Source organism: Mus pahari, chromosome 17 (genome assembly GCF_900095145.1).
Source record: "Mus pahari chromosome 17, PAHARI_EIJ_v1.1, whole genome shotgun sequence".
Lineage (NCBI taxonomy): Eukaryota > Metazoa > Chordata > Mammalia > Rodentia > Muridae > Mus > Mus pahari.
Genome location: NC_034606.1, coordinates 49,750,524 through 49,777,696, shown reverse-complemented (window position 1 = coordinate 49,777,696; position 27,173 = coordinate 49,750,524). Strand labels below are relative to the sequence as shown.

At 49.3% G+C, this 27,173-nt stretch overlaps 1 protein-coding gene and 1 long non-coding RNA gene across 3 annotated transcripts in view; one reads left to right on the top strand and one right to left on the bottom strand.

The window, feature by feature from the left end:
* Window positions 1-22,059, bottom strand: part of Arhgap8 (Rho GTPase activating protein 8) — a 51,396-nt gene extending 29,337 nt beyond the window's left edge. The window contains exons 1-2 of one of the 2 annotated variants that reach the window (XM_021216514.2): window positions 22,002-22,059; window positions 9,485-9,628 (exon numbers count right to left, since the gene is read on the bottom strand). In XM_021216514.2, coding sequence (XP_021072173.1) covers window positions 9,485-9,563 — 79 coding nt within the window. In that variant the 5' untranslated portion in view covers window positions 9,564-9,628; window positions 22,002-22,059. Of the gene's footprint in view, window positions 1-9,484; window positions 9,629-17,485; window positions 17,564-22,001 lie in introns of those variants that run through there. The other variant, XM_029548028.1, reaches the window with a different exon arrangement.
* On the top strand, window positions 15,165-26,913 carry LOC110334686. The gene is made up of 4 exons (XR_002381135.1): window positions 15,165-15,175; window positions 21,851-22,117; window positions 22,936-23,397; window positions 26,406-26,913. It is a non-coding gene; the product is annotated as an uncharacterized LOC110334686 (long non-coding RNA).
* Window positions 26,914-27,173: the final 260 nt, after the last annotated feature.

The following is a 27,173-nucleotide window of genomic DNA, read 5'->3' as shown; positions in this document are numbered from 1 at the left end:
CCTCCCTCCCTCCCTCCTCTCTCTCTGTCTCTCTCTGTCTCTGTCTCTCTCTCTCCCTCCTCTCCCTCCCTCTCTCTCTGTTTCTCTCTCTCACACACACCTTCCTTATCTTTCATTATCTTTTTGTGTGTGTGTGTGTGTGTGTGTGTGTGTGTATGTGTGTGTGTTGTAGGGTGTGTGTATATTCCTGTTCATGCACGTAAAGGCTGAAAGTCATGTCAGGCTTCTTCCATAGTTGGTCTCCATCTGTTTCTTTTTTGGGTTTTTTTTTTTTTTTTTTTTTTTTTCTGTATAGTCCTGGCTGTCCTGGAATTTACTTTGTAGACCAGGCTGGCCTCGAACTCAGAAATCCGCCTGCCTCTGCCTCCCGAGTGCTGGGATTTAACAGATGCCCGGCCCATCTGTTTCTTGAGACAGGTTTATTTTCACTAAACCTGGAACTCACTGATTCTACAAGAGTAGCTGGTCGGGGAGCCCCGGGGATACTTGTCTGCACGTCTCCCCTGTTGGGATTACAGGAGCCTTACATGGGTTCCGGGGGTGTAAGCTTGGGTGTTGCAGCTTGTGTGCCAAGCACTTGGCCAGCCTGGTGATCACCTCCGCAGCGCCTTTAGTTTTCCCTGATCTTTCAACCCTGTTGTATGTTATTTGAAAGTTGTGGCTCCCAAAGCCATGGAATCATACACGCAGCCAATGGAACTGGGAAGATAGCTCAGCAGGCGGGAGCACTTACTGCTCTTGCAGAGGACCCTCCCTCCGTGGACACCTGCATACATGTGACACACACACATCACAACGATTCATTGTGAAGTCACACCAAGGACTGTCTAGAAACCAGTACCTACACTCGGGTGTGTGCTGCCCACTTCCTGTGAGCCTTAATACTTAATAAACTTGCTACAGAGCAGGGCAAGGTAGTGAATGCCTTTAATCCCAGGTAGAGGCAGGCAGATCTCTGAGTTCAAGGCCAGCCTGGTCTACAAAGCAAGCTCCAAGGTAGCCTTGGCTATTACACACACACACATGCGCGCGCCCACATGCACCATAAACAAATAAACAAGCTTGCTACCTTGAGAGCTGGAGAGATGGCTCCATAGTTAAGAGTATTCACTGGCATCAAGGGGACCCAGGCACCCACACGGTGGCTCACAACCATGTATAACTCCATTTCCTGAGGACCTCACACCCTCTTCCAGCCTCACAGGCACCAGGCATGCATGTGGTGTAGACATACATGCAGGCAGAATACTCTCACACATAAACAAAGCAAACAAAAACTTGCTAACTTGCTTCATTCTGAATGGTTCTTAAATATTTGTTTTTTTTAAAAAACAATCATACTGACCTCTTTTTTACTGTTTTTTTGTTTGTTTGTTTGTTTGTTTTTTTTAGATTTATCTATTATCATATGTAAGCACACTGCAGCTGCTCTCAGGCACACCAGAGGAGGGAGTCAGATCTCACTACGGATGGCCATGGGCCACCATGTGGTTGACAGGACCCAAACTCAGGACCTTCAGAAGAGCAGTCAGCGTTCCCAACCACTGAACTATTTATCCAGCCCCCTTTTATTTTATTTTTTATTCTTCTTTATTTCCATCCTGAAATTCTTTTCTGCAGTGCAGTCAAAGACCCAGCTTAGCTGGATGTGGTGGTACATCGTTAATCCCAGCACTCAGGAGGCAGAGGCTGGCGGATCTCTGAGTTTGGAGCCAGCCTAGACTATAGAATGAGTTCCAGGGCAGCCGGAGCTATATAGCTACTGTCTCAAAAACCAAAACAAAATGACCTAGCTTTACCATAGTGAAGGTTCCATGGAGAAGAAGTCCCCGGGTTGCTGTGGCAACGCTGGGCTGCATTCCCTGTAACCTCTGACACTCCTAAGTCTCCAAGCACTTGAATTACAGGCATATGCTACCACATCTGGCTTTCATTTTATAGAAGGCATCCTCCTGCCCCAGCCTTGGATGTCACCCCTCCTGAGTCCCCTGACCTGCAAACCCACCTGTCATTCTAACCCAGCTGCTGCCCCTTGGTCCCCCACATCTGTGAACACACCACCGCGTGTATACATCAATAGGCCAGGACTGAGAAACCAGGCATGTGTTGTGGGGTGATGGTGTGTGGAGGGCTGGTAGCTGCCATGGGCACCTAGTCTCCTCAGGGTATTCGCTCCACACATTTCAGGCTCAGCAGTGACTCGTGTTGAGAAGCCACCGTGCTGGATGGAATGGACACTGCGCCTCCATCACACTGCACCGGGCAGTGCTGCCCTTGAGTGGACATCTCGGATAGACGTTAGGGAAAGAGGTTATGGAGGTGGCTTTGGCTTAAATACTGTTCCCTTCCCCCAAAGCCAACTCATGACTTCCTAGAGCCTCTACATGTAACCTTATTTGCAAACAGGGTCATCACAGATTTAATAGGTTAAAGATGGGGCCATCTTGGATTTAGAACAAAGAGGCAGGAGAGAGCTGACTTAGGAGAGAACACAGCCATGGGCCGAGGGGAGGTGGGCAATGTAGGGATAGGCAAAGGCCAAGAGGTACAAAGGAACCCCACGAAGAGCAAAGGATGCTGGGAAGGTTGGGGTAGATTTCCCCAGGGATTCCAGGAGCTCACCCACCCACACCCTGGGTTTTCACTTCTGAACCCCAGAACCATGAGTCTGAATATCTGCTGTTAGAATTTCCTTGGATGGGGCCTGTACTGGCTAGTTTTGTGTCAACTTGGCACATCTGGAGTTATCACAGAGAAAGGAGTTTCAGCTGGGGAAATGCCTCCATGAGATCCAGCTGCAGGGCATTTTCTCAATTAGTGATCAAGGGGGAAGGGCCCCTTGTGGGTGGTGCCATCTCTGGGCTGGTAGTCTTGGGTTCTATAAGAGAGCAGGCTAAGCAAGCCAGTGGAGGCAAGCCAGTAAAGAACATCCCTCCATGGCTTCTGCATCAGCTCCTGCTTTCTGACCTGCTTGAGTTCCAGTCCTGTATCCTTTGGTGATGAACAGCAATATGGAAATGTAAGCTGAATAAACCCTTTCCTCCCCAACTTGCTTCTTGGTCATGATGTTTGTGCAGGAATAGAAACCCTGACTAAGACAGGGCCCTCTGTTCCAGCAGCCCCAGTGTCACTTGGGTCCATAATCTTAGTTTCTCTGCATTCCAGAGGGTCTTAGGAAACAGAACTTGGTGGTGGGAAATGGATTCACTTATAGTTAGTTTGCACAGATCGAGGAGAGAAATAACAAAATTTGATATTTATCTTACAATGTATAGAAATCCATGAGATGAAGGCCAGAGCTACACAGATGCCGCTGTGACGTGGCCGAACCTGTCCCCTCCTGAGGAGGGACACTGCACCTCAGGCTACCTCTATCTTGATTTTCAGAAGGAAGGGCACATGCGTCTCTATTTAGAACTCAGGATGTCTCCTCCATCCCACATCCCGTCTCATTCATACCAGGACACATGGCAACAGCCCCTTGCTGCTCGTTAGACCTCAGCATCAGTCTGCAGGTTTCTCCACACACACAAAGCCTGGGTCCCACAGAGCAGCCACCATCTGTGACTCCCACCATCCTCTGCTTCCCTGCACCAGAGAGACTCTGTCCTCCCTCTCCTGCAGCCCTGATGCTACCCTACCACCTGTGGTGACCAGGCTCCTCCGCCACACTTTCTTGTTTGTGACCTCTTTCTCCTTCTCCCTTTGCCTGGCCTCATCCCAGGGGACCCAGCAGGCTGGATGTCTACACCCCTCAACCCCACATCCCCGCTCTTTCCTGAGAAGTCTGAGGGGAGCCCTCCAGTCCCCTTGAGGGCTGCTGCCCGTCTCCTTCCCTGTATCGCCAATCATCGGTGATTGCTTGAAGGACAGGACACGGAAGAAAACAAAGGCCCCCTTCTAGAAGGAGACCCCCCTCTTAAACTCACTTGGGTTTTAAAGAAGTATTTATAGCCATTCTCAGGGCTTCTCCTCCCCTGCTCCCCCAAACATAATGCACGACGGAAGAACACATGCCCGGAAAGATAATGAGCCAGAATAAACCAGAATCACGTGTGCTCACTGTGTGGGCACGGGTGGGCTTTGATTCCCACCTCTGCGACTGGAAAGCTGTTTGTTATGTGCAACACCACACTGTTCTTCCTCTGTGGAGCTCCAGAGCCCGGAGAGTGTTTAAGATTCCAGAACAATCTGCTTGCAGATACAGCATCCATTCATCTCCCCCTCCTTGGGAACTTTGGCCAGGCCTCTGCTTATTCAGAGATCTGTGCTCTAACCCACCACACAGTCCCCTCCCCTGTCTGCAGGGCCTCTGGGCACAATAGCAGAAAACAGCCACTTTTCCAAACTGAGTCCTCTTGCCTAGGCCACCAATCCCTCAGCTGAAGTTCTGAGTCACAGTATGGCCGCTCTAAAAGACACCATGATTAAATGGAGCAAGAGAAAGTTAAGTTGGCCCAGCAAGGTCAGAACCCAAGGGGCACTTCTCGACCCTGAGTTAGATTAGACTCATCGGACTATAGCAACAGTCCGAAGGCCTCTACACACACACACAAGGCCTGGATCCCACAGAACAGCCACCATCTGTGTGGCCTACCATCCTCTGCTTCCCTGCATCAGAGAGACTCTGTCCTTCCTACCCTGAAGCCCCATGCCACCACCTGTGGTGTCTAGCCTCCTTAGCCTTTAATCCCAGAAGAGACAGAAGCAGGCAGATTTCTGAGTTCGAGGCCAGCCTGGTCTACAGAATGAGTTCCAGGACAGCCAGGGCTATACAGAGAAACCCTGTCGGAAAAAAAAAAAAAAAAAAAAAAAAAAAAAAAATTCTTCCCCCAAATAAGCCTTCCAGTTAAAGTAGAGGCATATGAAAGTCAGGTGATCAATGGAGTTTTAGCTAAAGCTCTTTTCATAATAGGTCCAGTTGGTCCCCAAATTCATCCTGTGGTTATTTCCCCTGTTCCAGAAATGTATAACTAGGATTGATATACTTAGAAGTTGGCAGAATTCCCACATTGGTTCCCTGACCTATGCAGTTAGGGTAGGAAAAGCTAAATGAAGGCCATTGGAGTTGCCTTTATCGAAGAAAATAGTAAACCAAAAACAATATTGTATCCCAAGAGGAACTACAGAAATTAGTGCCACCATGAAGAAATTGGAACGGGAAGGGGTGATGGCTCCCACGGACAGATCACGGAGAATGACAGCTGACTATCAGAAACTTAATCAAGTAGTGACTCCGATTCCAGACATAGTGTCCTTGATTGTGCGGATTAACATATATCCTGGTACATAGTATGCAGCTATTGATCTAGAAAATGTCACAAGGACCTCCAGGAGCTCTTCGTTTTCGTACTTTTACAGCTATACCACAAGGGTATATTAACTCTCCAGTCCCATGTTGTCTCTTCCACAAATACCATACTGGTCCACTCTACTGATGACATTATGCTGATCAATGGGCAGAAGGACCGAGCAGTGTTCCTCCGTGGCCTCGGCTCCAGTTCCTGCTTCCAGGTTCTGGCCCTGACTTCTCTGCATCATCGACTGTAGCCTATAAGATCCAATAAACCTTGTCCTCCTCAAGCTGCTTTTGGTCATGGTATTTATCAGAGCAATAGAAACCAAAGCAGACAGCCCCTTAATGACACAGAGGGACCCATAATAAAGCACAGAGACATCCCAGAGTGAATGAAGCCAGCTCTGGGGCATCTGCCAAAGAAGACAAGTCACGTCTCTTTCTGCACCCCAGAGATCTTACCCATGCCATAAGGACCCCATCCGCAATCCAGAAGTTCAGATCAGCCTCCAGCTTAACACTTTAAAGCCATCTCTTGGGCTAGAGAAGCCTAAATGGTTAAGAGACTTCACTGCTCTTGCGGAGAACCCAAGTTCAGCTCCTAGTATCTATGTTGGGTAGCTCACAACCACCTGTAACTTCAGTTCCAGGGTATCTAATGCCTTTAGCCGGTGGGCACCTGCACTCACATGTGAATACACACACACACACACACACACACACACACACACACACGGACGTACATATCTGGACATATACACACACATATGGACACACATATACACCACACACATGGACACACACATACATGTAGAGACACATGGACACACACACGGATACACAGACACACATTTGAACACACACTCACACACCCGGGCCATCAGCACTCTCCTCCTCAGCAAAAAAAGGAAGACTGCCAATCACAAAGTCAGTCGTGGCCTTGGAGCTATTGTGGCCAAGTACAGACTCCTCAACCCTACAAGGACCTGAGAATGGGCTTCCTGTTTTGTCTCCATCCCTAAGAGACCCTGGACATGTTCTCTAGATGTGGACCCTCAGGTCGGAAGAGAAAGAATAGAGAGGCATATCTGCCAGCTCCCCAGAATGAGACAGCTAGGTGGTGGCGTTCATCAGGAAAATCACACTAAGGCAAGGGGAAGATATGTGTGGAGGGGCGTGCCTGTGATCCCAGCATCTGGAAGAAGCAGAAAGAGGAGTTGGAGGTCATCCTGGCTGTCTAGTAAGTTTGTGGCCAGCCTGAGCTACATGAGATCTCACTTCAAAAACAACCAAACAAAAGAGACAAGTATAAGAAGGTGTAAAGGGGACTTACTAACAGCACATCATGCAGACAGAACAACCCTGAATATACACACTTACCACAAAACCTCACACACAGAGCAGGGACCAGGATGGGTACACAGGGGCAATCCAGCACTCAAGCAGCTGAGGCAGAAAGTCACACAGGTGGAGGCTAGCATAGATAGCAGAGACCCTATCTCAAAACTAAATAAGCCTGGTATGTCGCTTAGTAGGTAGAGTACTCTCCTAGCACTCCAAAGGCCCCAGGTTCAGTTCCCCAGCGCCTCCTTTACCTGGGGTGGTGGCATACAGGACTGTCATCTTGGCTCCTCTGGAGCAGGAGCACCACAAGTTTAAGGTCATCCCTGGCCTTAGCCAGCTCCTGGTCCAGCTGGGCTACGGGCAGTCCTTTCTCAAAACAACTTCACAGCAGAAAAGTTGGACTGCTGCTCTTTCTTCTGGGGCCAGGGGCATGGCTCAGCAGGTAATGAGTCCGTGTGCAAGCCTGATGACCTGAGTTCGAATCCCAGAGCCCACACAAAGAAGGAGAGCATCAATTCTACAGTTGTCCTCTGATCTCATGCGCACCCAGCCGGGCAATAATATTAAACAAAACTAAGACAGACAAACAGAAAACCCAGAAGGAGCAAAGATGGACAGAACCAAAGGGAGAAATGTCCACATTTTATTTTTAAACTAAGTATGGTTTTCAGAGCTTTAGAAAGTCACGAGCTAGGCAGACGCAGAGCAGGACAAGGATGCAGAAAATTTGAATGACATCATCACTAACCAACTTAACCTCACCGAAAGACACAAAATCACACCCAACATCGTAAAGTTCACAAGTGTACAAGGGACGTGGTGCAGGTTGGCCACATGTAGAATTTCTAGTTTCTAAATTTTCAAGTCTCCAAACTTAGCAATGCTCTAATGTCATTATTCAGAATCTAAGCTTGGTATTTTGGCCAGTCTCTGTAATCCTAACTCTGAGGAAGCAGAGGCAGGTGGACCCCAGAGAAGGCTGGCTGGCCAGCCTAACCAATCAGTAAGCTCTGAATTTGATGAACGACCCTGTCTCAGAATGCACACACACATACACACATGTGCACACACATGCACATATGTGTGCACTTGTATATATGTGCACACAGACACACACACACAGACACACCACACATACGCATGTGTGTGGGACACAGGCATGCATGCACATACACACTATACACACAAAGTGCTGAAAAGCTTTAAAAGAACACAAGGATTCTGGGACTGGAGAGATGGCTCAGGTTAAGAGCCAGCTTGCAAAGCACCTGACTACTTTTGCAGAACAACTGGGTTTGACTCCTAGCATCTTCATAGGGCCTCACAATCATCTATAACTCCAGTTCCAGGGGATCCAACACCCTTTTCTGGCCTTTGAAAGTGCCACGCACATACATGGGGCACAGATATATAGGTAGGCAAAATACTTACAAACATAAAATAAAAGTAAACACAGTGTTCTTTTATTTTGCTTTTTGTTTGTTTTATGGTTTGGTTTGTTTGTTTGTTTGTTTTTGTATTTTAGGGGGGTGGCAGGGTTTCTTTATGTAGCCATGGCTGCCCTGGAACTCACTCTGTAAACCCAGTTGCCCTGGAACTCACAGAGATCTGCCTGCCTCTATCTCCCACAGGCTGGGACTAAACCTGCACTACAGGATTCTATTTATAAATATTTACCAAATAAGAAACATTAAATAGGGGTCTGGAGAGACAGCTCAGCGGTTAAGAACACGGGCAAAACATCAATGCACAGGAAATAAAAATAAGTTTTAAAAAGAATTATTAAATAGAAAATTTTGAAATATTTAAATTTTATTAAATGTGACCATTTCCAGGTTCTGGAGAGATGGCTCAGCAGTTAAAGAGCACTGGCTGCTCTTCCAGAGGTCCTGAGTTCAATTCCCAGCAACCACATGGTGGCTCACAACCATCTGTAATGGGATCCAATTCTGTCTTCTGGTGTGTCATGAATAAATAAATAAATGTGTTTTGGTTTTTTTGTTTGTTTGCTTGTTTGTTTTGGTTTTTCGAGACAGGGTTTCTCTGTGTAGCCCTGGCTGTCCTGGAACTCACTCTGGAGACCAGGCNNGCCTCAAACTCATAAATCTGCCTGTCTCTGCCTCTCAAGTGCTGGGATTAAAGGCGTGCGCCATCACACCCGGCTTTTGTTTTGTTTTTAAAGGTGACCATTTCTTTCCTCTCTTGGTTGATATGTGATATGCAGATCCATGTCCTCTATTTGATCTAGCATCCCTCCTTCCTAAGTCTAAAGCTTTTTTTAAAAAGGGGCATTGAAAAGCCTCAAACAACCAAGTGCCCATTGATCCCAGCCATTTCATGATTCCTCCTACAGTCATCCGGTGCCAGAACATTCTTTATTCCTGTTGCTGAGGTTTTCAATTATTTGGGGACAGTACTTCTTCTTGTCCACTACCTCGAGAGGATCCGAGCTCCTTAGAAGGAATAGCCAACCATGACAGCTGGTGAAGGGGACAGTGTATGCTGAGAGGTCTGCAGGCCTAAATTCCATGTCGCAGAACGTTGTCCTGACTCCTGACAGCCTGAGAGAGCAGGCTGCTTGTCTGTTTCCCTGGCTGAGACACAGCACGGCGTCCTCACTCAATGACGAGATCCACTTAAGAAGGTGGGGAACTAACGTGAGCAGCTCAGACAGCACTCGGGACACAGATGCTGTCTGGGAACACTGGTGGGTTCTCTTGTTCTCATCATGTTCTTCATTTCGGTAGCCCTGCTAGAGAGAGGCAGCCTGTGACAGTCCCCTACCTTGCAAACTCCTAAGACTATAGTGGTCAGTCTTGGGGACCAACCAGATAGTTAACCTACCTGCCACCTGCAGGATGCCGTGTCTGGCCACATCATAGAATGGGTGACTTGTGCTCAGCGTGGGGTCCAGGCCAGCCATGGACACCACTGAGGGCCCTCCTGTGGCCCCCAGTGTGACTGCTGCTTCCTCTTGTCTCTGTAGCTCTGTTGGGGACACAGGAATTAAAGGGAGTTAGGAGTCAAGCTCGGTTAGGGGGACTTATCGCTCACTAAGGTACCAGGACAGGAACGTTGACATTTTGCTATTAAATACTATTGATAGACCACTGATAGTTAGCCTTTGTTGTAGCTATCCTTTCTCAGGAGTATTTTTTGCTTTAGGCTGAGAATGTTGAGAGTCAGAGGGACGTTGACTCCCTACTTGGCGGCTGTTAGACAATTCCCTGGTGCCCCCACTATCATCTGCCAAGTAAATAGCCAGCAGGGCTACTGCTCTGAGCTACGCAGGGCCTTTGGGAAACCCCCGTGGCAACTGCTGCGGCTTGCTGTGGAAGCCAAGCTCTGTCTCCTAAAGCTCCGTCCAGCCACACCCACTTCAACACCCTGCCGCTGGATTTCTGCCTCAGTGAACCCTGCATGACCCTGCAGCCATTTCTACCCAGACCTGAGGGTCAGCGCTTCCCCTGGCGACCCAGTAGAAGGCTCTTGGCTGGTGCAGAGTTCCCCATTCGAATGAAGGCGTGCCTCACTGGTTAAAGCTGCCCTTGCCAGACTCTGGGGGCCATTGTGCTGCTCCATCTATATGAACAGGCTATGTGAAGGGATCCCTTTGAGTGTCTCGGGAAGGCAGTTTCCTGTGTTGCCACTGGTACAGCAGTGTCGGGGCCATTAAAGGCTTCTCTCCGGAGTCCTTTGCTTACTCAGATCTGATCTTTTCCTTCTTCATTTTTATGAGTTCTTTCATACAATGTGTTTTGATTCTAGTCACAGTCCTTCCCCACACGTCTCCCAGATCCACCCCTGCCTTCCTACCCACCCAACTTCCTGTCTTCTGTTTTCTTTTTCTGAACCCACGAAAGTCTGATTTATGCTTCCCCATGTATTCTTGGATTTATGACCTTCGGGTGGAGCGTGGTCCACTTACCAGCAGCTGCATTTTTCAAGACAAAAACAAAACCCTGGCTCGCCTTCTAGCAGCTATCAATTGCTAACAGTTCCTTAGGTAGGGGCTGGACTTCCAGCCCATCTCCCCTCTCCATACTGGGGTGTCATCTGGCTTGAGTTATAGGTAGAGTCTGCTGAGCGGATGATAACAGGAAGAAAAGGGGGCGGTGGCGATAGCAGTGGTGACAACGGGAGTAGCAAGAAGAGGGCCTCTGAAGCTGTGAGTGGTGGCTCATGCCTTTAATCTCAGTACTTGGGAGGCACAGGTAGACAGCTACCTGTGAGTTCAAGGCCAGCCTGATCTACATAACAAGTTCTCAGCCAGCCAGTGCTATGTAGTGATCTACTTTCTCAAAAGAAAATGAAAACAAATAACAACAACTACAACAACAACAACAAAATAAACAACCAAACAAAAAAAGCACAGATGGAGATTTCCAGGCGCTAGGGGCAGGAGCAATAAAAACAAGTGTGGTGGAGGCAAGAGCGGCTCAGATCTGAAGGAAAGGAGAGCCTCGGATGCTAGAGGAGTTCCAGGGAGCCGGCAAAGGCTCAAAGTCAGCCAGCCGGGTTGAGATCTGGAACACCAGGCTCTGGAGGGCTGGGATCCAGACGCACAGGCCAGAGAGCTGTAACACTAACTGGACCAAGGGCTGGGATCCAGACGCACACTGTTGAGAGCAGGCACCCAGGCCTAAGAGCTAAAACAGCAGAAAGGACCACTTGCTGCTGCTGGATGCCGGGCAGAAGGGACTTGGGTGTCCCTCAAACATGCAGGAACGGAGCTTGTCAAGAGCACGAGGGGCAAGGGCAGCCGACTCTGCCGCTCCCTCCCCTGAAGTGCTCAACAAGGAGATGCCCATAGATGGGCATGAGACCTACAGTCCAGGCTCAGCTCTCAGTGAAAGGGCTTCCGGCCAGCAGCCAAAGTGAACAGGTGTCATGTGAACCCCCAGCATCTCTGGGTCCCAGCTAATCACACACACACACACACACACACACACACACACACACACACACAGATAGAGGAGGGACAGACAGACAGACGACAGACAGACAGATAGATGTTATTTCATTGACTAAAACACAGTACAGCTGACAAAGTCCATGTCTTCAAATACAGATGGGAAGCCAAAACCATAGCCAGGAGACATCACTACAGACGCCTCAGCAGCTCTGGGTACAAGCCTGGCACTGTGGCTAGGGGATGCGTACACTTGGTGACATCATACTGACTAGTAGGCGTGAGGCCAACCTGGATTGCACAGCAAGACTCTTGTCTCAAAACAAAAACCCACCCCTCGCCGTCTTCAGGCTACGGAAATATCTAAGAAATATTAGCAAAGGAACTGGAAGTGGTCGAGGAGGGGAATCACCCATTTTAACCACCGTGCCCTGGGGACAACCGATCTCTGTGTTTATCAATGCTCTGTGCTGCAACACTAACCCAAGATCACTCACAGGTCGGTGCCCAGGACAGGAAGCTCATGACTCCTGACTTTGCAAGTTCTCCACCAGGTGAGTGAGTTCTCCCTGCTGAAGCGCCCTGCAGGGGTGCTGTTAAGCCGGCCACCTCTAACCAGAGAGTAGGTCATTAGGACCTAGTTGCCCCTAATTGCTGCAGCTTCTCTTGTGTTAACAGTGACATTTCTAGTTTCCTTGTGAGTTGCCACCCACCCTCCCCCCTGCCCATGTTGTTCTCTCTTTACTGAAGTCCTTGCCATCTGTACCCTGGGAGGGACTCTGTCACCATGCTGCTGTGTGGCCCTGGTCTGGAGCTTTGTCCCATCTGGGTGGCCAGACAGGCAGTCAGGGTGGTTGCTAAACTTACTGCCAAGTTCCTGGGGCTGCCTGGGGTTGGCAGGGGATCCTGAAAGAAGGGTATCCGGAGTTGGGGAGGAACAGAGGTGGCAAAGGTCCCAGGGGAGGGCCGAGGGTATGATGTCCAGAGGAGACAAGAAGAGAGGGGCCTTGTGTGTTGCAGGCGTCCCTTCTACATATCTCATACCAGCAACAGACATAGAGACACACGGAGTCTGACTAAAGCACCTGTAATTCCGGACCACCTACCTCCTAGTCCTGTCCCTGATAGTCCTTCCTACACCAGTGCAGATGGCTCAGCCCTCGATGCGTCCCTGTGGCAGCCTCCCCCTCAGCCTCCCCGGGCCTGCACCGGTATTTTTCCACATCACCTAACTCTAGATGCTGAGGCTCGGAGCTGGGGAGCCACTGGCCCAGGCCCCAGATGCATACTCAGGGTCAGGTTTACCTCCCTGGCAGGGAGCTGAACACCAATGCCAGGTTCCTCCAGCCTGCCTTCTCTTTAGCACTCCTCAAATCCAAAATCATCCTCGCTGGAAAGCAGCTCACTGGAGTCCTAGCTGGTGTGGGATGACATCCAGACTGGGACCGTGTGCCCACACCTTAAAGGGAAAATCTATAACAAAAGCCAGTGAAGGAACTTGGCCCTCAGAGCCCACAGCCCGGGACACACACACCCTGAGGCAGCTGGCCAGGAGCCTGTAATGGCTGAGAGGCCAGGCTTCATGCCATCCACAGGCCCTGTATCTGTGCAGAGGCCACGGTCACGGCCACAGAAGCAGCAAGGCGTCGGTTTCCTCTGTCCTCTGCTTTAGCCAACCAACACTCGGGTCCCTTCCCCTTTACAAGCTCAAAGTCTTTGTCCCTCGGCATAGACCAGATTTTTTTGTTCTGAAGTTTGCATAGTCAGCCCCGCACCACTGCCAGGAAGCAGTTTGTTAGGGAGCACCAGGTGCCTGAAGCCATTGAGAATTAAAGCAGGGCTCTCCCAGCATCCTACTCTGCTCTCAGCATCACCTGACTCCTGGTGTTCTGGACCATGGTTAGAGCTCAATATGTAGAGAAAATGATGATGATGATGATGATGATGGTGGTGGTGGTGGTGGTGGTGATATATAATATCACATGCACACACTCTAGGACCAAGCATGTGCTAGGCAATTGCTCTTCCACTGAGCAATTGAACCCAAAGTTAGGTTGGCAGATAGCAAGCCCCAGAGATCCTCCAGTCTCCGGCCCTCTCCTCAGGGCTGGGGTTACAGATGCATGGCCACACCCAGCTTTTAGCCAGATGCTGGAGACCCATACCTGGAGACCTAAACTCAAGCTTCACTCATTGCCCTCACCCTTCCTCACTGGTCCATCTCCCCAGTTGGCTCCCGCCAATGTACATTTTTTTAAAAATCCTGTCTCCACCCTGCCTGCAGGCACTGTCTGGCTTCTACCCACCTTCCTCTCTCTGGAGAACTCTCCCTTGCCCACAGAAGGGCCACTCAGTAACACTGCACGGATATCCTAGTTCTCACTAGGGATGACCAGACATTCACAACTAGTTTCACAGGGGCTCGAGAGCACACTTGCCCCCATACCCCATGCAGGGCCAGAACAGTCAAGACCCCTTATACCCCTTCTACGTGCCAGAGTGACAAGTCACACTGTAAACAGACCCTTTGTCCTGCCTCAGCGCTCTGAGCCTCAGTCCTGTCCCCAGCCTGCCTGACTCTGCCTGTGTTCACTGCCTCCACTTGAGCTCCAGAGCCTCCCCCATGAGGGGCCTTACTCCTGGGGGAGCCATCGGCATTTATGACGCCGAGAAGAGCTTCGGTCTTCATCAGCGCCCAAGACTAGAGCAGGCGGATTCAGCAGCAGGCGTGCTATGCAAAACAGATTCCAAACCACCCAAGGGGTCTATTTATAATTCACAGCAAAATGGTTTGTTGCTGTCAAAATGTGTTTGCATATTACACAAACAGACCCTTATAGCAATTATCTTAATGTAGTAGCTACAAATGAGTACCTACTTACTTCCGGCAAATTAATGCAGGGTTTACCTTAAGCAGCACAATCCGTGGTGGGGGAGGTGGGACAGGCTGATAAAGAGCTCCGGGCATGTGCACACCTCCAGGCTCTCTCCGAATTCAGGAGAGGGGCCCCATGCTACCACGCCTAACCCTCCAAGATCCAGAAAGAAAGAGGCATGTGCCTCAGACACACCACAGCCAAGGGACCGTTTTTTGTCTCAGCTTCATTTGTGGCCACAAGCCTGCTCATTGACCGCTCATTACCACCAACATCACACAGTCTCAGGGGCTGGCACACACAGACTACTTCCTTGTCCATGGGATATAAGGATATAAGGAGTCACCAGAATCCAGATTCAGGTGAGACTGGGGGTAGAGTGGGGTGAGAGATGGGTGAAGTCCATGTGGCTGATGGGCAGGAGCCAGTTCAAGGTCCCTCTTTGTCCAACCTCACTCTAACAGTCTGGGGCCCCTCCTATCACCATCTGGGGGACTAGCTGGTACCTCTGTCCCAGGTCCCACCACCCATGTTCAGTGCTGGGCTGGGGCCCTGGCCTTCTACTCTCCCTAGAGGATGCTGAACCCCAGGCCCCACCCTCAATGATCAGGCTCAAGCTCAGACATCCCTGTGTCAGTTTGTTCTTCCGTTGCTGCAATAAAACACTCTGGCCAGAAGCAACTTTGAGGAAAGGGATTGTTTCATCTTACACTTCCAGGTCAGAGTTCATCTTTGAGGGAAAGCAGGGTAGGACCGAGAAAGCAGGAACTGAAGCAGGAACCAAAGAGAAACGCTGATAAGAGCTTGCTCACTGGCTCCCACTGTCAGTTTTTTTATATAGCCCAGGCCCACCTGATGTGTTTATAAAAAGATAAAGAGAGGAGGGGGATACGTTTGGTGGAGGTGCAGTCAGGTATGGGGAGAGGGGGTGCTTCTGTGGGCCCATGCTGGTCCAGCCACACAGGTATAGGATAGAATAGAGTTTATTCTGGGCATGGGGAAAGGAGTTGAGAGGGTGGTAGACAGGACTGCAGAGATGGCTCAGCAATTAAGAGTACTGACTGCTCTTCCAGGGGTCCTGAGTTCAATTCCCAGCAACCACATGGTGGCTCACAGCCCTCTTCTGGTGTGTCTGAAGACAGCTACAGTGTACTCACAACATAAGATAAATAAATCTGCCTGGTGGTAGTGGCGCATGCCTTTAATCCTAGCACTTGGGAGGCAGAGGCAAGCGGATTTTTGAGTTCGAGGCCAGCCTGGTCTACAGAGTGAGTTCCGGGACAGCCAGGGCTATACAGAGAAACCCTGTCTCAAAACAAAACAAAAACCCAAAACAAAAAAAGATAAAAAAGATAAATCTTTTTTTTTTTNAAAGAGAGGGTAGAGAGGCAGAGAAAGGCAGAGAGAGAGAGAGAGAGAGAGAGAGAGAGAGAGAGAGAGAGAGAGAACAGAACAAGAGCAAGAGAGCGAGGGGCAAGCAGCCCCTTTTTATAGTGAGTCAGGCATACCCAGCTGTTGCCAGGTAACTGTGGGGTGGAGCTTAGACAAAGTGCTAACACCACGTGCCTTGTGCCTCGGGATGAGCTACCCAAAGCAGGCGGGACCCTCCCATGTGAAATATCAATCAAGGGACTCCTCACGGACTTGGCCGCACAAGCCAGTCTGACCTGGGCAATTCCTCAGTTGAAGTTCCCTCTTCCTAGGTGATCTTAGGTATATTGAATTAAGAGTAAAAACCCATCAGAACACACACACCCCACACCGGGACCCTAGCACCAGACTTGACTTCATAATGCCTACCCGATGCTTCCTGTTTCAACTTCCTTCACATCGATGGCTTCCTGAGGCTCCATCCCCCACCCAAATGCTGCCCTTCAGAAGACAAGACGGAACACGTCCACCCATCCCCTTTTCCTTGAGCCGAGTGGGCCTCAGGCACGCTTCAAGCACTGCACTGTGACCACCTCTGAGCCTTTGCACAAACTGTCCTTGTTACCTGGAACACACAGTCCCACACCAGGCAAGGGATCCATAAGCAGCTTCAACCACCATCCCTGGCTGAAGTCCAGTCTGGATTCAAGTCTGCTCCTTGGGAGCTCAAATGAGATCCACAAGGACCCAACAATTCTCTGCTGACCTTCCCATGTTTAACAGGAATTAAGAACCATCCATAACTCTAGTTCCGGGGGATCTTCTGGCCTCTGGGGCACTACACACATGGCACACAGACATATATGTAGGCAAAACACTCATACACATAAAATAAAAAAAAAATCTTTAATAATTAAATAGGGGCTGGAGAAACAGTTCAGCAGTTAGGAACACTGCTCTTACTGAAGTTTAGATCCCAGAGTAGTTCACAGCCATCTGTGACTCCAACTGCAGGGGATCCAAGACCCCTCCAGCCTCCCTGGGCACCTGCACTCATGTGTACAAACCCACATATACAGACACACAGTTACACACACATATACATGTAATGAAAAAATAAAAAAAAAATAAAAGATTTATTTCTTTTCCAAAATGGATAAAGAGGGGGCCACAGAGATGACTTGGTGTTTGGGAGCTCCAGCCCTTTTAAGGACCTGAACTCTGTTCCCAGCACCCACATCAGGTGACTTACAACTGCCTGGAACTCCAGTTCTAAGGATCTGGTGCCCTATTCTAGTCTCTGAGGGTTCTCATCAACAGAGTATACACACACACACACACACACACACACACACACACACACAGAGAGAGAGAGAGAGAGAGAGAGAGAAAACATAAAACAACTTTTTAACCTACTATCATACACACAGAGACAGACAGACAGACAGACAAAAACATAAAATGAACCTTTTTAAAGATGGAAAAATAAATAAAACAACCTACTATAAGAGAGAGAGAGAGAGAGAGAGAGAGAGAGAGAGAGGAGAGAGAGAGGGAGGAGAGACAGAGACAGACAGAGAAAGGAAAAAATGTAAAATGAATCTTTTAAAGATAGAGAAATAAAACCTACTATTACACAAACACCTGTATACACACACACACATACACACACTCACATATACATACCCATCTGCCCAGCCTGAGAGACAGGTGGCACATCTGCAAAGACCTCAGGGAGACCAAGACACTAACTCAGAGCTTGTCCTGAGACCCCAGGGTTTCAATTTACTGCAGGTCACAAGCCCAGCAAACCCCAGCCCAGGCACAGGTCCCTCCAGTGGAGGACAGGCAAGGTGACTCTTAGAAGTCTCCAGAATCCAGACCGGCCTAACCAGTTCCTTCTGAGAGTCCCTGGCTCCTGCCCCTTCCAGCTGAAAGGTCATTTCTTGCTCCCAAGGTAGAACTGGCTTGCCTTCAGCAGGGAAGGATCTGCAACATACAAATTCACTCAACACCTAGGCTTGCTCCCCAAGGCCACAGACAGAGTGACTGCTAACACCATCACTCACAAAGCTGTGTGACTGGTTTGAGGCACTCGCAAAAATCTACTCATTTCAACCGCTCCATAACTGTAGAGTATTGTCTTAGGGTTTTACTGCTGTGAACAGACACCATGACCAAGGCAACTCTTACAAGGACAACATTTAGTTGGGACCGGTTTACAGGTTCAGAGGCTCAGTCCATCATCATTGAGGCAGGAGCATGGCAGCATCCAGGCAGGCATGGTGCAGGAGGAGCTGAGAGTTCTACATCTTGATCTGAAGGCTGCCAGGAGAATACTGACTTCCAGGCAGCTAGGGTCTTAAAGCCCACACCCACAGTGACACACCTACTCCAACAAGGCCATACCTACTCCAACAGGGCCACACCTTCTAATGGTGCCACTCCCTGGGTCCAGCATATGTAAACCATCACAAGTGTGAAACTTCACAATCCAGGAAACCAAGGCACAGAGTGGCTAGCAATTGACTCAAGGATACACAGCCTGTGTGGGTCCCCTATCCCCAGATGTTAACCACTGGACCACCTCCACTGAAGGCGCCTTATCCTCCAAGCTGCAAATGGTCTTATGATGCCTATGACAGAGATGAGAAGATAGGAATCCAAAGAACAGACTTAGGGAGAGCCAGTCACCCAGCCTTGCTTCCAGGAACCCAGAAACCTGGACAGAACGGGCAGCCAGAAATCCTACAGAGTGGTCCAGGTCCAAGCCTGTCGCTACCCACGTCAGTCACCCAAGAAGCCGCTGGATAAGACTTCTTCCTCAAGCATCAAATTCAACCAAATAGCAGGGGAAGCTGAGTTTCAGCATAAGAGACAGAAAACTTATTTATATCACCTTGCTAATTTCTGTTACACAGGATAGAAAGGAAGGGAAAATTATGAAGCCATGAAGAGAGAAGACACTCTCACCCCTGAAACTTCTTCCCAGATGAGAAACAGAATTCTAGCCCGGTCAACAACTGCTTAAGGTCTCTATTCCTACCTGAAAACCCTCCGCTTTCTAGGGTTTTTCACCTGAAACCCATTTACAGAAAAACATACCCCAAGGCCTTAGTGGCTCTTTATTTAACTTTATTAGAATATCTCCCAGCTCCAGAGCCACCCTGTAATTTTACCTAGCAAAGAGAGAGAGAGAGAGAGAGAGAGAGAGAGAGAGAGAGAGAGAGAGAGAGAGAATAAAAAGGAATATTCTTAACAACCTTCTGAGATATAATGTGTAAGTCAAATTAAAATGGTATGTATGGGTAATGCTAGGGTATTTATTAACTCTCCCTTGAGAAGCCCATACCCATGCTTGGCTTTGTTAATTCTTTCCTTAAGCTCCTCTTATTCTTTTAATTCCAATGCTTAACGTTTATGTAAAAATTATCCTTTAGAGGACAGTCATGGCGGTGCACGATTTTAATCCCAGCACTATGAAAGCAAGAGACAAGAGGATATCTGTGAGTTCAAGGTCAACCTGACCTATATCGCAAGTTCCAGGACAGTCAAGGCTACATAGAGAGACCCTGTCTCAACACATCAACAAGAGTTGTTTAGGGGCTGGAGAAATGGCAGAGGGTTCAAGCTCAGTTCCTGGCATCCACCTCAGGTAGCTCACAACTGCTTGGAACCCAGTTCCAGGGGATCTGACAGCCTCTTATGGTCTCCACAGGCACCTGCACTCCTGTTCACACATCCCCATACACACACGTACACACACAAGACACACACTTACACACATACATTTAAAATAAAATCTTTCTTAAGAAAGTCTTTATAATTTATTTTTTTTAAGATTTATTTATTTTATTTTACAAATATAGGTGCTTTGCCTGCACATGCCTGTCGAGGTCAGAAGAGGGTGTTGGATTCCCTGGAGTTACAGGTGGTTGTGAGCCACTACATGGGTGCTGGACCCAGGTTCTGTGCAATGGGTGCTGTGAAGGGCTGCGCCATCTCTCCAGCCCTTCCTTAAAGATAGTTTTCATTGGGAAGCCTCCCCTTGTGTTATTTTTCCTCTTCTTGAACACCTTCCTTTCTACTTTTAACAAAACTCGGACCCCGTTTCCCTGTGTGCTGAAATTTCTCTTAAGTGGAAGCCACGGACCTCGGGTTTGCCTCGAGGTGAGGTCTTCCGGAATTTCCTAGGGCTACTGAGGGCGAGTGTGTGGGGATGCGTGTTTGTCCGCCTTTTGCTGCAGACCCCTGGAAGGGCAGACAGTGGCTAGAGGGCTTCCAAACATTTCCAACCTACAACAGCCTACTCCCACCAAGGCAGATGCTGAGCCTGGATTTCCATTCACCAGCAGGAAGACCAAGGCTCCCCTGCCTCTGTTTCCTCATCTGCAGAGGTGGGCGGTGGCTCTACCATCTCAGGAGGCTGGTGTGAGTGAGGACGGAGGCAATCAATCAGCAGGCCAGGATTTGACCTCTGCTGGAAAGGACCACCAGAACACTTGGCAGATGTAGAGGCTACATGAGAAAAGTGGCTGGCTCAAAATCCGCTAATCATGCTAGGTGTAACATGGTTCATCTTTGTAACGTCGGCTTTTGGAAGGTTGAGGCAGGAGGATTACCTTGAGTTTAAAGCCAGCCTGGGCTAAATGACAAGCCCTGTCTCCAAGAAAGAAAAGGGGGAAAAATTATCAAGCTCTCCCAAAATTCCCCTGAAGCTTTATCTGTGTCATGTGACCAGCGCTTCAATGTCCCCCATCAGTGAGATGAGGGTGATTCAGGTATCGGGATGGTTTTCTGGTGTGATGAGAGTATACAGTTAGGCACCTCTAGGTGACAGCTCTTGGCTACCTTATTATATATTTTGGTTTATTATTAGAGACAAGGTCTCACATACTTAGGCTGGCTTCAAACCACTATGTGGCTATAGATGGCTTTCTGTCCTCAATCTGATAAAAGTCCTGGGATTACAGCCTCAGGCCACCACACACCTGGTTTATGTGTCGCAGGGAAACAAACCCAGGGCTTTGTGTATACTAGGCAGAGGTTCTACTAACTTAGCTACACCCTGCTGTTCTCTTTCATTGAGGCCACCTCTATGCCCATCATTGACAGGAAACCCCCAACCTTACATAGTTCTCCAAAGTTGCACTTTACTGTTACTGGATCCAAGAACATACCCGGGGCACGCCCATCTCAACCTCTTCTGGACCACCCAGCAACCTAGGGCCACACCCACTTGCTTAACTCCCACCCCACCTTCCAGCTCTACAGCTGCGTCCTCCACAAAAGTCCCCACACACACTGGCTTCGATCACGGAGAACTTATTCTGGGCTCCTGAGAGAGCTGAGAACAGACAAGAGGCTGACCTGACCTCTGGGAACAGCTGGACTCAGACTTCCAGTTACCTGCCCCCTCCTCCATCCCGGCTCTGATTCGGGGAAGGGTTTGGCGGGGCATTCTACAAGGAACTCATAAACATATCTTGAAACAACAGAGGCCAATGAAGATTGCTTACTTTCCGAGGCGTACTGAGTTCTCACTCCGACCCAAGTTCGACCTGACTCTGGCTGACAGCGGGCGCACTAGAATCTGCTAGTCCCAGAGCAGAACCTGGGACCGTCAGGCCCTTTCCCCACACGAGCCAAAAGAACTAAGGAATGCCACCCCTCCCCCCAGTGGCCTCCGCAGTTCCCCTAGCAGGGCCTCGGCAGCTAGCTACACTGACTGCACCTCCCTCTTAAGAATTCTCGAATTCTTGGGAGGCCTTTGCCAGGTTTGGAAAAGCAAGAAGCCAGCAGCAGTCTGCCTTACCTAAGTGGGGACTTTCCAGGCCCGCGGCCTATAAATCTTGGGAGTTGCACCCAGTATGACAAGGTGACCAGACAGACCCCAACCTCTGCCCCAAGTGCGAGTTCAGCATGCGCCCTAGCCACAGTGTTGCCACCTGTTAGGCGGGAAAGATGCCACCATGAAGCACTCAGGATTGGTGCGGGAGCCGAGGGGCTACTGCCATGTGCTGACCCCGGGCCCCAAATCTGGGTCGGAAGGGGCACAGAAAGCGGGGACAAAGTGGGGAGTGTGGGGGAACACCCAGGACTAGTTGGGGCGGGAAGAGGCCAGGGTCAGGGATAGGAGCCGCGCCTTCCCACCCGAGCAGGTCCCTAAGGGGTGGACTCACCGAACCACCGAGCACCTCACCTGGCCTCTGCAACTCCAGCCGCACACCTGGCTCGTCCCCGGGCAGGCCCCTCCCCAACAGGCCCCGCCCAATGTCAGAGCGCAAGTCGGGAGTCCCCAGGGTGGGCGGGACCAGGGTAGGTGGTTCTAACTCTAGGCGGGAGGGAGCTAAGGGACACTGGCCCTCAGCAGCTGCCAGCCCTCACATTTACCCGCGTTTGAGATGCGCCTGGTGAGAGGGGAAACAGGAGATCTGTGCTGAGTTGGAAAACACAGCCCGCGTCTCCAAGCGTCCAACCTGCTCTCCAAGGCCTGACCTCGGTGGGGGGTACGGGGCTCTCAGTCTGGTTTAGGGTGTCGCTGTCCCTGCCCTTCTGAGTCTCCAGCCCTTCGTAGCTACACGAAGTCGGAGTTGAAGGCTCAGAACCACTCCCACAACCCTATGACTTGCCTCTAGGTACAAAGAGGCCTTGTTGTCCTAGGGAAAGCAGTCCAGAGGTGGGGGCACGTAGGTGGCTTTACCAGAGCGTGTACTTCTACCTTCAAGCTTCCTGTACCTCTTTCCACCTACACCTCATCTCCTGCCTCCACCTGCTGTCCACCAACCTAACAGCCTTGATGATTTCAGCTCTCACCTAAGCTCAGGCTCCTAGCTGTGTTGGATACCCAGCCTATGCAGGGACACGCTACTGCCTCCCAACTCCCCCTCATCTCATTCTTCCAATGGTGGGGTCCAAACTCTCGAGTTCTCCTCATATTCTATGTGTGGTCCACTCTCAAGCCCCCTACAAAGTAGGAGTTCTTGGGGGCTTGAGACCCCAGGAGACCAAAGGGGACTGGACCCAGGTCAGAAGGAAGGCAGGGGGGCACAGAAAGCAGGGACAAGGTGGGGGTGGGTGGGTCAAGTTGGTGATCTCCTAGCCTCTTCCTCGCAGGCCCATCTGTCTCCACACAGGGTCAGGGGCCCCTTTCTGAGGAGCCTCACATGGAACTCCACTTGAAGTTTTCCCAGTAGATGAGGCAGCTCCACAACCCAGCTGCCCCTGTGTGAAGCGATCATGGTCCTGGGGAACATTTGTGGAGCAGCTAAGACAGAGCAGATAAGACACCACTCACCTCTAGAGGGTGTTGTGACTTCAGGGGACAATCGATATAAACCATCATCTCCAGTTTCCAGAAATAACTGGGTCTCAGCCAAGCAGCACAGGCTGCCTCGGAGGGCAGGCTCCTCCAGGGGATCTGATGGACCTTGCTGAATGGAGAGGAAGAGAAAACAGGGCTTGCCGCATCTACCATCCCCATCCTAGTGAGGAAGCTTGGCTCACTGTGGGTGCTTAGTGAGCGTCGAAACCATCCCCGCCGACCTTTGCTGAGCACACAGTTGAAGCCCTGTGACAGAAGACAGCGCAACGAGCAGGTAGCATGCGTGATTTCTTCCTGTAAGAGCTTACTGTTTCTCATCTATTTTTATTTCATGTGTACGGGTGTTTTGCCTCGATGTATGTCCATATAGCACATGCATGCAGTGTGCCCTTGGAGGTCAGAAGAGGGCATCTGATTCCCTGGAACTGGAGTTAAAGAGGGCAGGATCAAGAAGGCTGGCCACTGAATTTGTCCATTTGTTTGCATGAGCAGCCAATGTTCTTAGTCACTGCGCAATCTCTTCAGTCCCATTGCATGAAAGATTTACAGGATATGGAAAAACTTCACAAGGAAAGGAGGACTCAGAGAAACCAGAGCATTGTGTATTTCATGCTTTGGCTTTAGGAAGGGTATTAGTCATGGAGGGAGATGATAGGAGGGCAAAAGGTTGGAGCCTAACTGTAATAACCTGGGGGACGCCAACCCCTCCTCAGTCAAACTTCTCTGGAAGCACCCCCAGAGCCATGCCCACAAGCATCTCCGAGGTTGAATCTTAACCCTTCAAACTGTCACAGCCCTTTCCTGCATCAGTTTTCCCAAGGGCCATATCTGGGGGCAGTGTGTTCTGAGCTGACATCATTAGCTATCTGGTCACCATGGTGGGATCTAGACATAGGATGAGGTAGAGTTGGCAAGGGCTTGAGTCTGCGGTTAACACTGCTCATTCCCTGCATCCAACCTGCCTGTGGCCGCTCTTACTTTAGCTGCAGGCACCAAAGCTGCCTATGATTGTTTGAGCTTGAGTTTTCTAGTCCCACAGGATTCGGAGCATCCTGGTGGAAAAAGCAACCATTTAAAAAAAAAAAATTTCTGGCAAGGCCAGGGATTGAAGCCAGTGTCTTGCACATTCACAGAAAGCTATGCATGCAGCATAAAGTCACAGCTCTGGCTCTCTATCCAAGTTGCAAAATTGTTGCCCTTTGACAATGCTAGCAGTCCTCGGATGAGGGTGGGGTTATCCCAGGGGAGACCTCTGATTGGCTGAGTCTAAGATACACTGTATTACTCAGAGTTCTCTAGAGAAACAGAATTGATAGAATGTATAACATCTATCTATCTATCTATCTATCTATCTATCTATCTATCTATCTATATGGCATTTAGAGACATTTACAGGCTGTGATCCAATTAGTCCAACAATGGCTGTTTACCAACAGAAAGTCCAACAATGCAGTAGTTATTCAGTCTATGAGGTTGGATATTTCAGCTGCTCTTCTTCTTTTCTTCTTCTTCTTCTTCTTCTTCTTCTTCTTCTTCTTCTTCTTCTTCTTCTTCTTCTTCTTCTTTCTTCTTCTCCTTCTCCTTCTCCTTCTCCTTCTTATTCTTCTTCGCAATCTTTATTTTTATTTTTTAAGATTTATTTATTTTATGCATATGAGTACACCACTATTGCTCTCTTCAGACACACCAGAATAGGGCATCGGATCTCATTACAGATGGTTGTGAGCCACCATGTGGTTGCTGGGAATTGAACTCAGGACCCCTGGAAGAATAGTTGGTGCTCTTAACCTCTGAGCCACCTCTCCAGCCCTCAGCTAGTCTTCAATATATACTGGAATCCCAAAGAAGCTCTAAAGCCACTGGAGAAGTGGGCTCGCCAGCGAGAGCAAACAGGCAAAGAGAGCAAGCTTCCTTCTTCCATGTCCTTCTTATAGGCTACTACCAGAAGTTGTGGCCTAGATTAAAGGTAGATGTTCCTACCTCAAAAGATCTGTGTTAAAAATGGGTCTTCCCATGTCAAACAAAACAAAACAAACAATCCCAGGGCTAGAAAGACGGCTCAGCAGCTAAGATTTATTGATTGATGAATTTACGCTGTGCTACAGCAGCACACGTGTACCAGGGTATGTGTGTAGAGAGAGGCCAGAGGACAACCTTTGGGGGTCAGTTTTCTTCATCTGCCAGATGGCTCAATTTCCAGCACCCATATGGAGCTCACACCTATTGTAACTTCAGTTCCAGGGGTTCTCACACAGACATGCATGCAGCAAAAGCATAAGTAAATATAAAATAAAAATTAATTCAAAAAAAAAAAAAAGAAAGAAAAGAAAAAAGAAAAATTCCCTCAAAGTCGTGCCCAGCCCTTTGGGTTTTAGTTAGTTCCAGATTAGTCAAATTGACAACCAGAATAGTTAATTCCAGATAGTCAAGTTGACAACCTAGAAAAGCCAACTCACACATACACAGGTTCGTTATGCAGATAAGACTGGTCACTGGTTTTGCTGAAGACAACCATGAAATCACTAAAATGTGTGTTCTTAGAAAGGGGCAGCAGTGACCTGTGCTAAGCAGAGGCCAGTGTGAGGCCTCTTGCTCAGTGCTCCTGCACATAGTAGGACTGCTTCTGGACAGTAGGGTGGTGGGGCGATCTCTTCCGAATTCCCTCTGTAGCCTCACAGTTGCCTCCTTCTGCAAAGACAATTTGCAATCATCTTGGCAGGTGGGCCTGTCAACCAACACAGCACAGCTTGGATATGATTATCTAACATCTTCTGTCTCACAGAGGACTCAGGGTGGCAGGAGGGGGAAAAGAAGGCCTAATTCTTTCGATTTATTTGTTGCTTTATTTATTGATGTGCTACGGTGGCACATGTGTACCAGGGTATGTATGTAGAGGTCAGAGGACAACTTTTGGGGGTCAGTTTTCTACATCTTCCAGATGGGTTTGGGTGCGCGCACACACACACACACACACACACACACACACACATTAAAACACACACAATAAACCAGCCATCTAGAGTGACTACATGGCTAGGAACACTGTTGTGCGTGTGCTGCCATTGATACAAAAGTGCAGAGGCCTGGAAAGTAGCTGCACACCAGGAGCCCTTCCTTTTCTTTCTTCTGCAGTAAGCAGCCGGTTGGTCTTTCCTTTCTGCTTCTATAACAATAACTCTGCCTTTCAAAGGCCGCGCGATAAAACTCGAAGGACGATAATGGGAAATGAAGAGGTGCCTCGGAATGGTGTTACTACTGGCTTTATTAAATTTGTTCTTGCAGATGTTTATGAAGTCGGAGGCTTCTTCTTTTTTTTTTTTTTCTCCCCAAGCAGCGAGTTCTAAGTTAATGAGCATGCCTGGGTGGAGCGCTGGAGACAGGAGAAAGACCAGGCCACCAGCAGAGGTCCAGGATTTCCTGTTTGTGTTCTCGCCACCGGCGGCTCGCCTAGCCAGCTGCAGGAGCTGCAATCTTCCAGGAAGCCTGCATTTCCGCGCTGCTGACGCAGGGGGACAGGCAGGCAGAAAGGAATCTGGGCGTCCCCCAGCCACTCCCTCTGCAGGCCAAGCTACTGTAACCCACCGATCAAGCGCCTGCTTTCTGCTGGTAGCGGAGACAAGGTCATGCTCTTGTTTTAGAACAGAGGCCGTCCTGACATCACGCGGAGGAATCCTGGTGCTTTCTCCTGGTGTGTTCTGTGGGACACTGTGGCCCAGTGTGGAAACCCTTTTGATTCCCAGCTGAGTGGCCCCTGCTCTGGATATCCTACTGACTAAAACAGTTATTACCTCAAGGGGAATGAGCATTTATTCTGGAGCCAAATTTAAGTGACGCCAATGTTGTATGGTTGCATGAAGTTCTTACAGTGACAGAACAAAGAAAGTCATAAACCAACTGTTCCAACACAATGGTGGGAACATCAGGTAGGCAAGTTCCACAAAGACCTCAGATGCTGTCTGATGACATACTTAGCTTTTAGGTTACGGGAGGATGGGGATCTCTTAAGACATCCTCAAAGGTCTCACGAGATAGTCATAAGAGGAGGGCAAT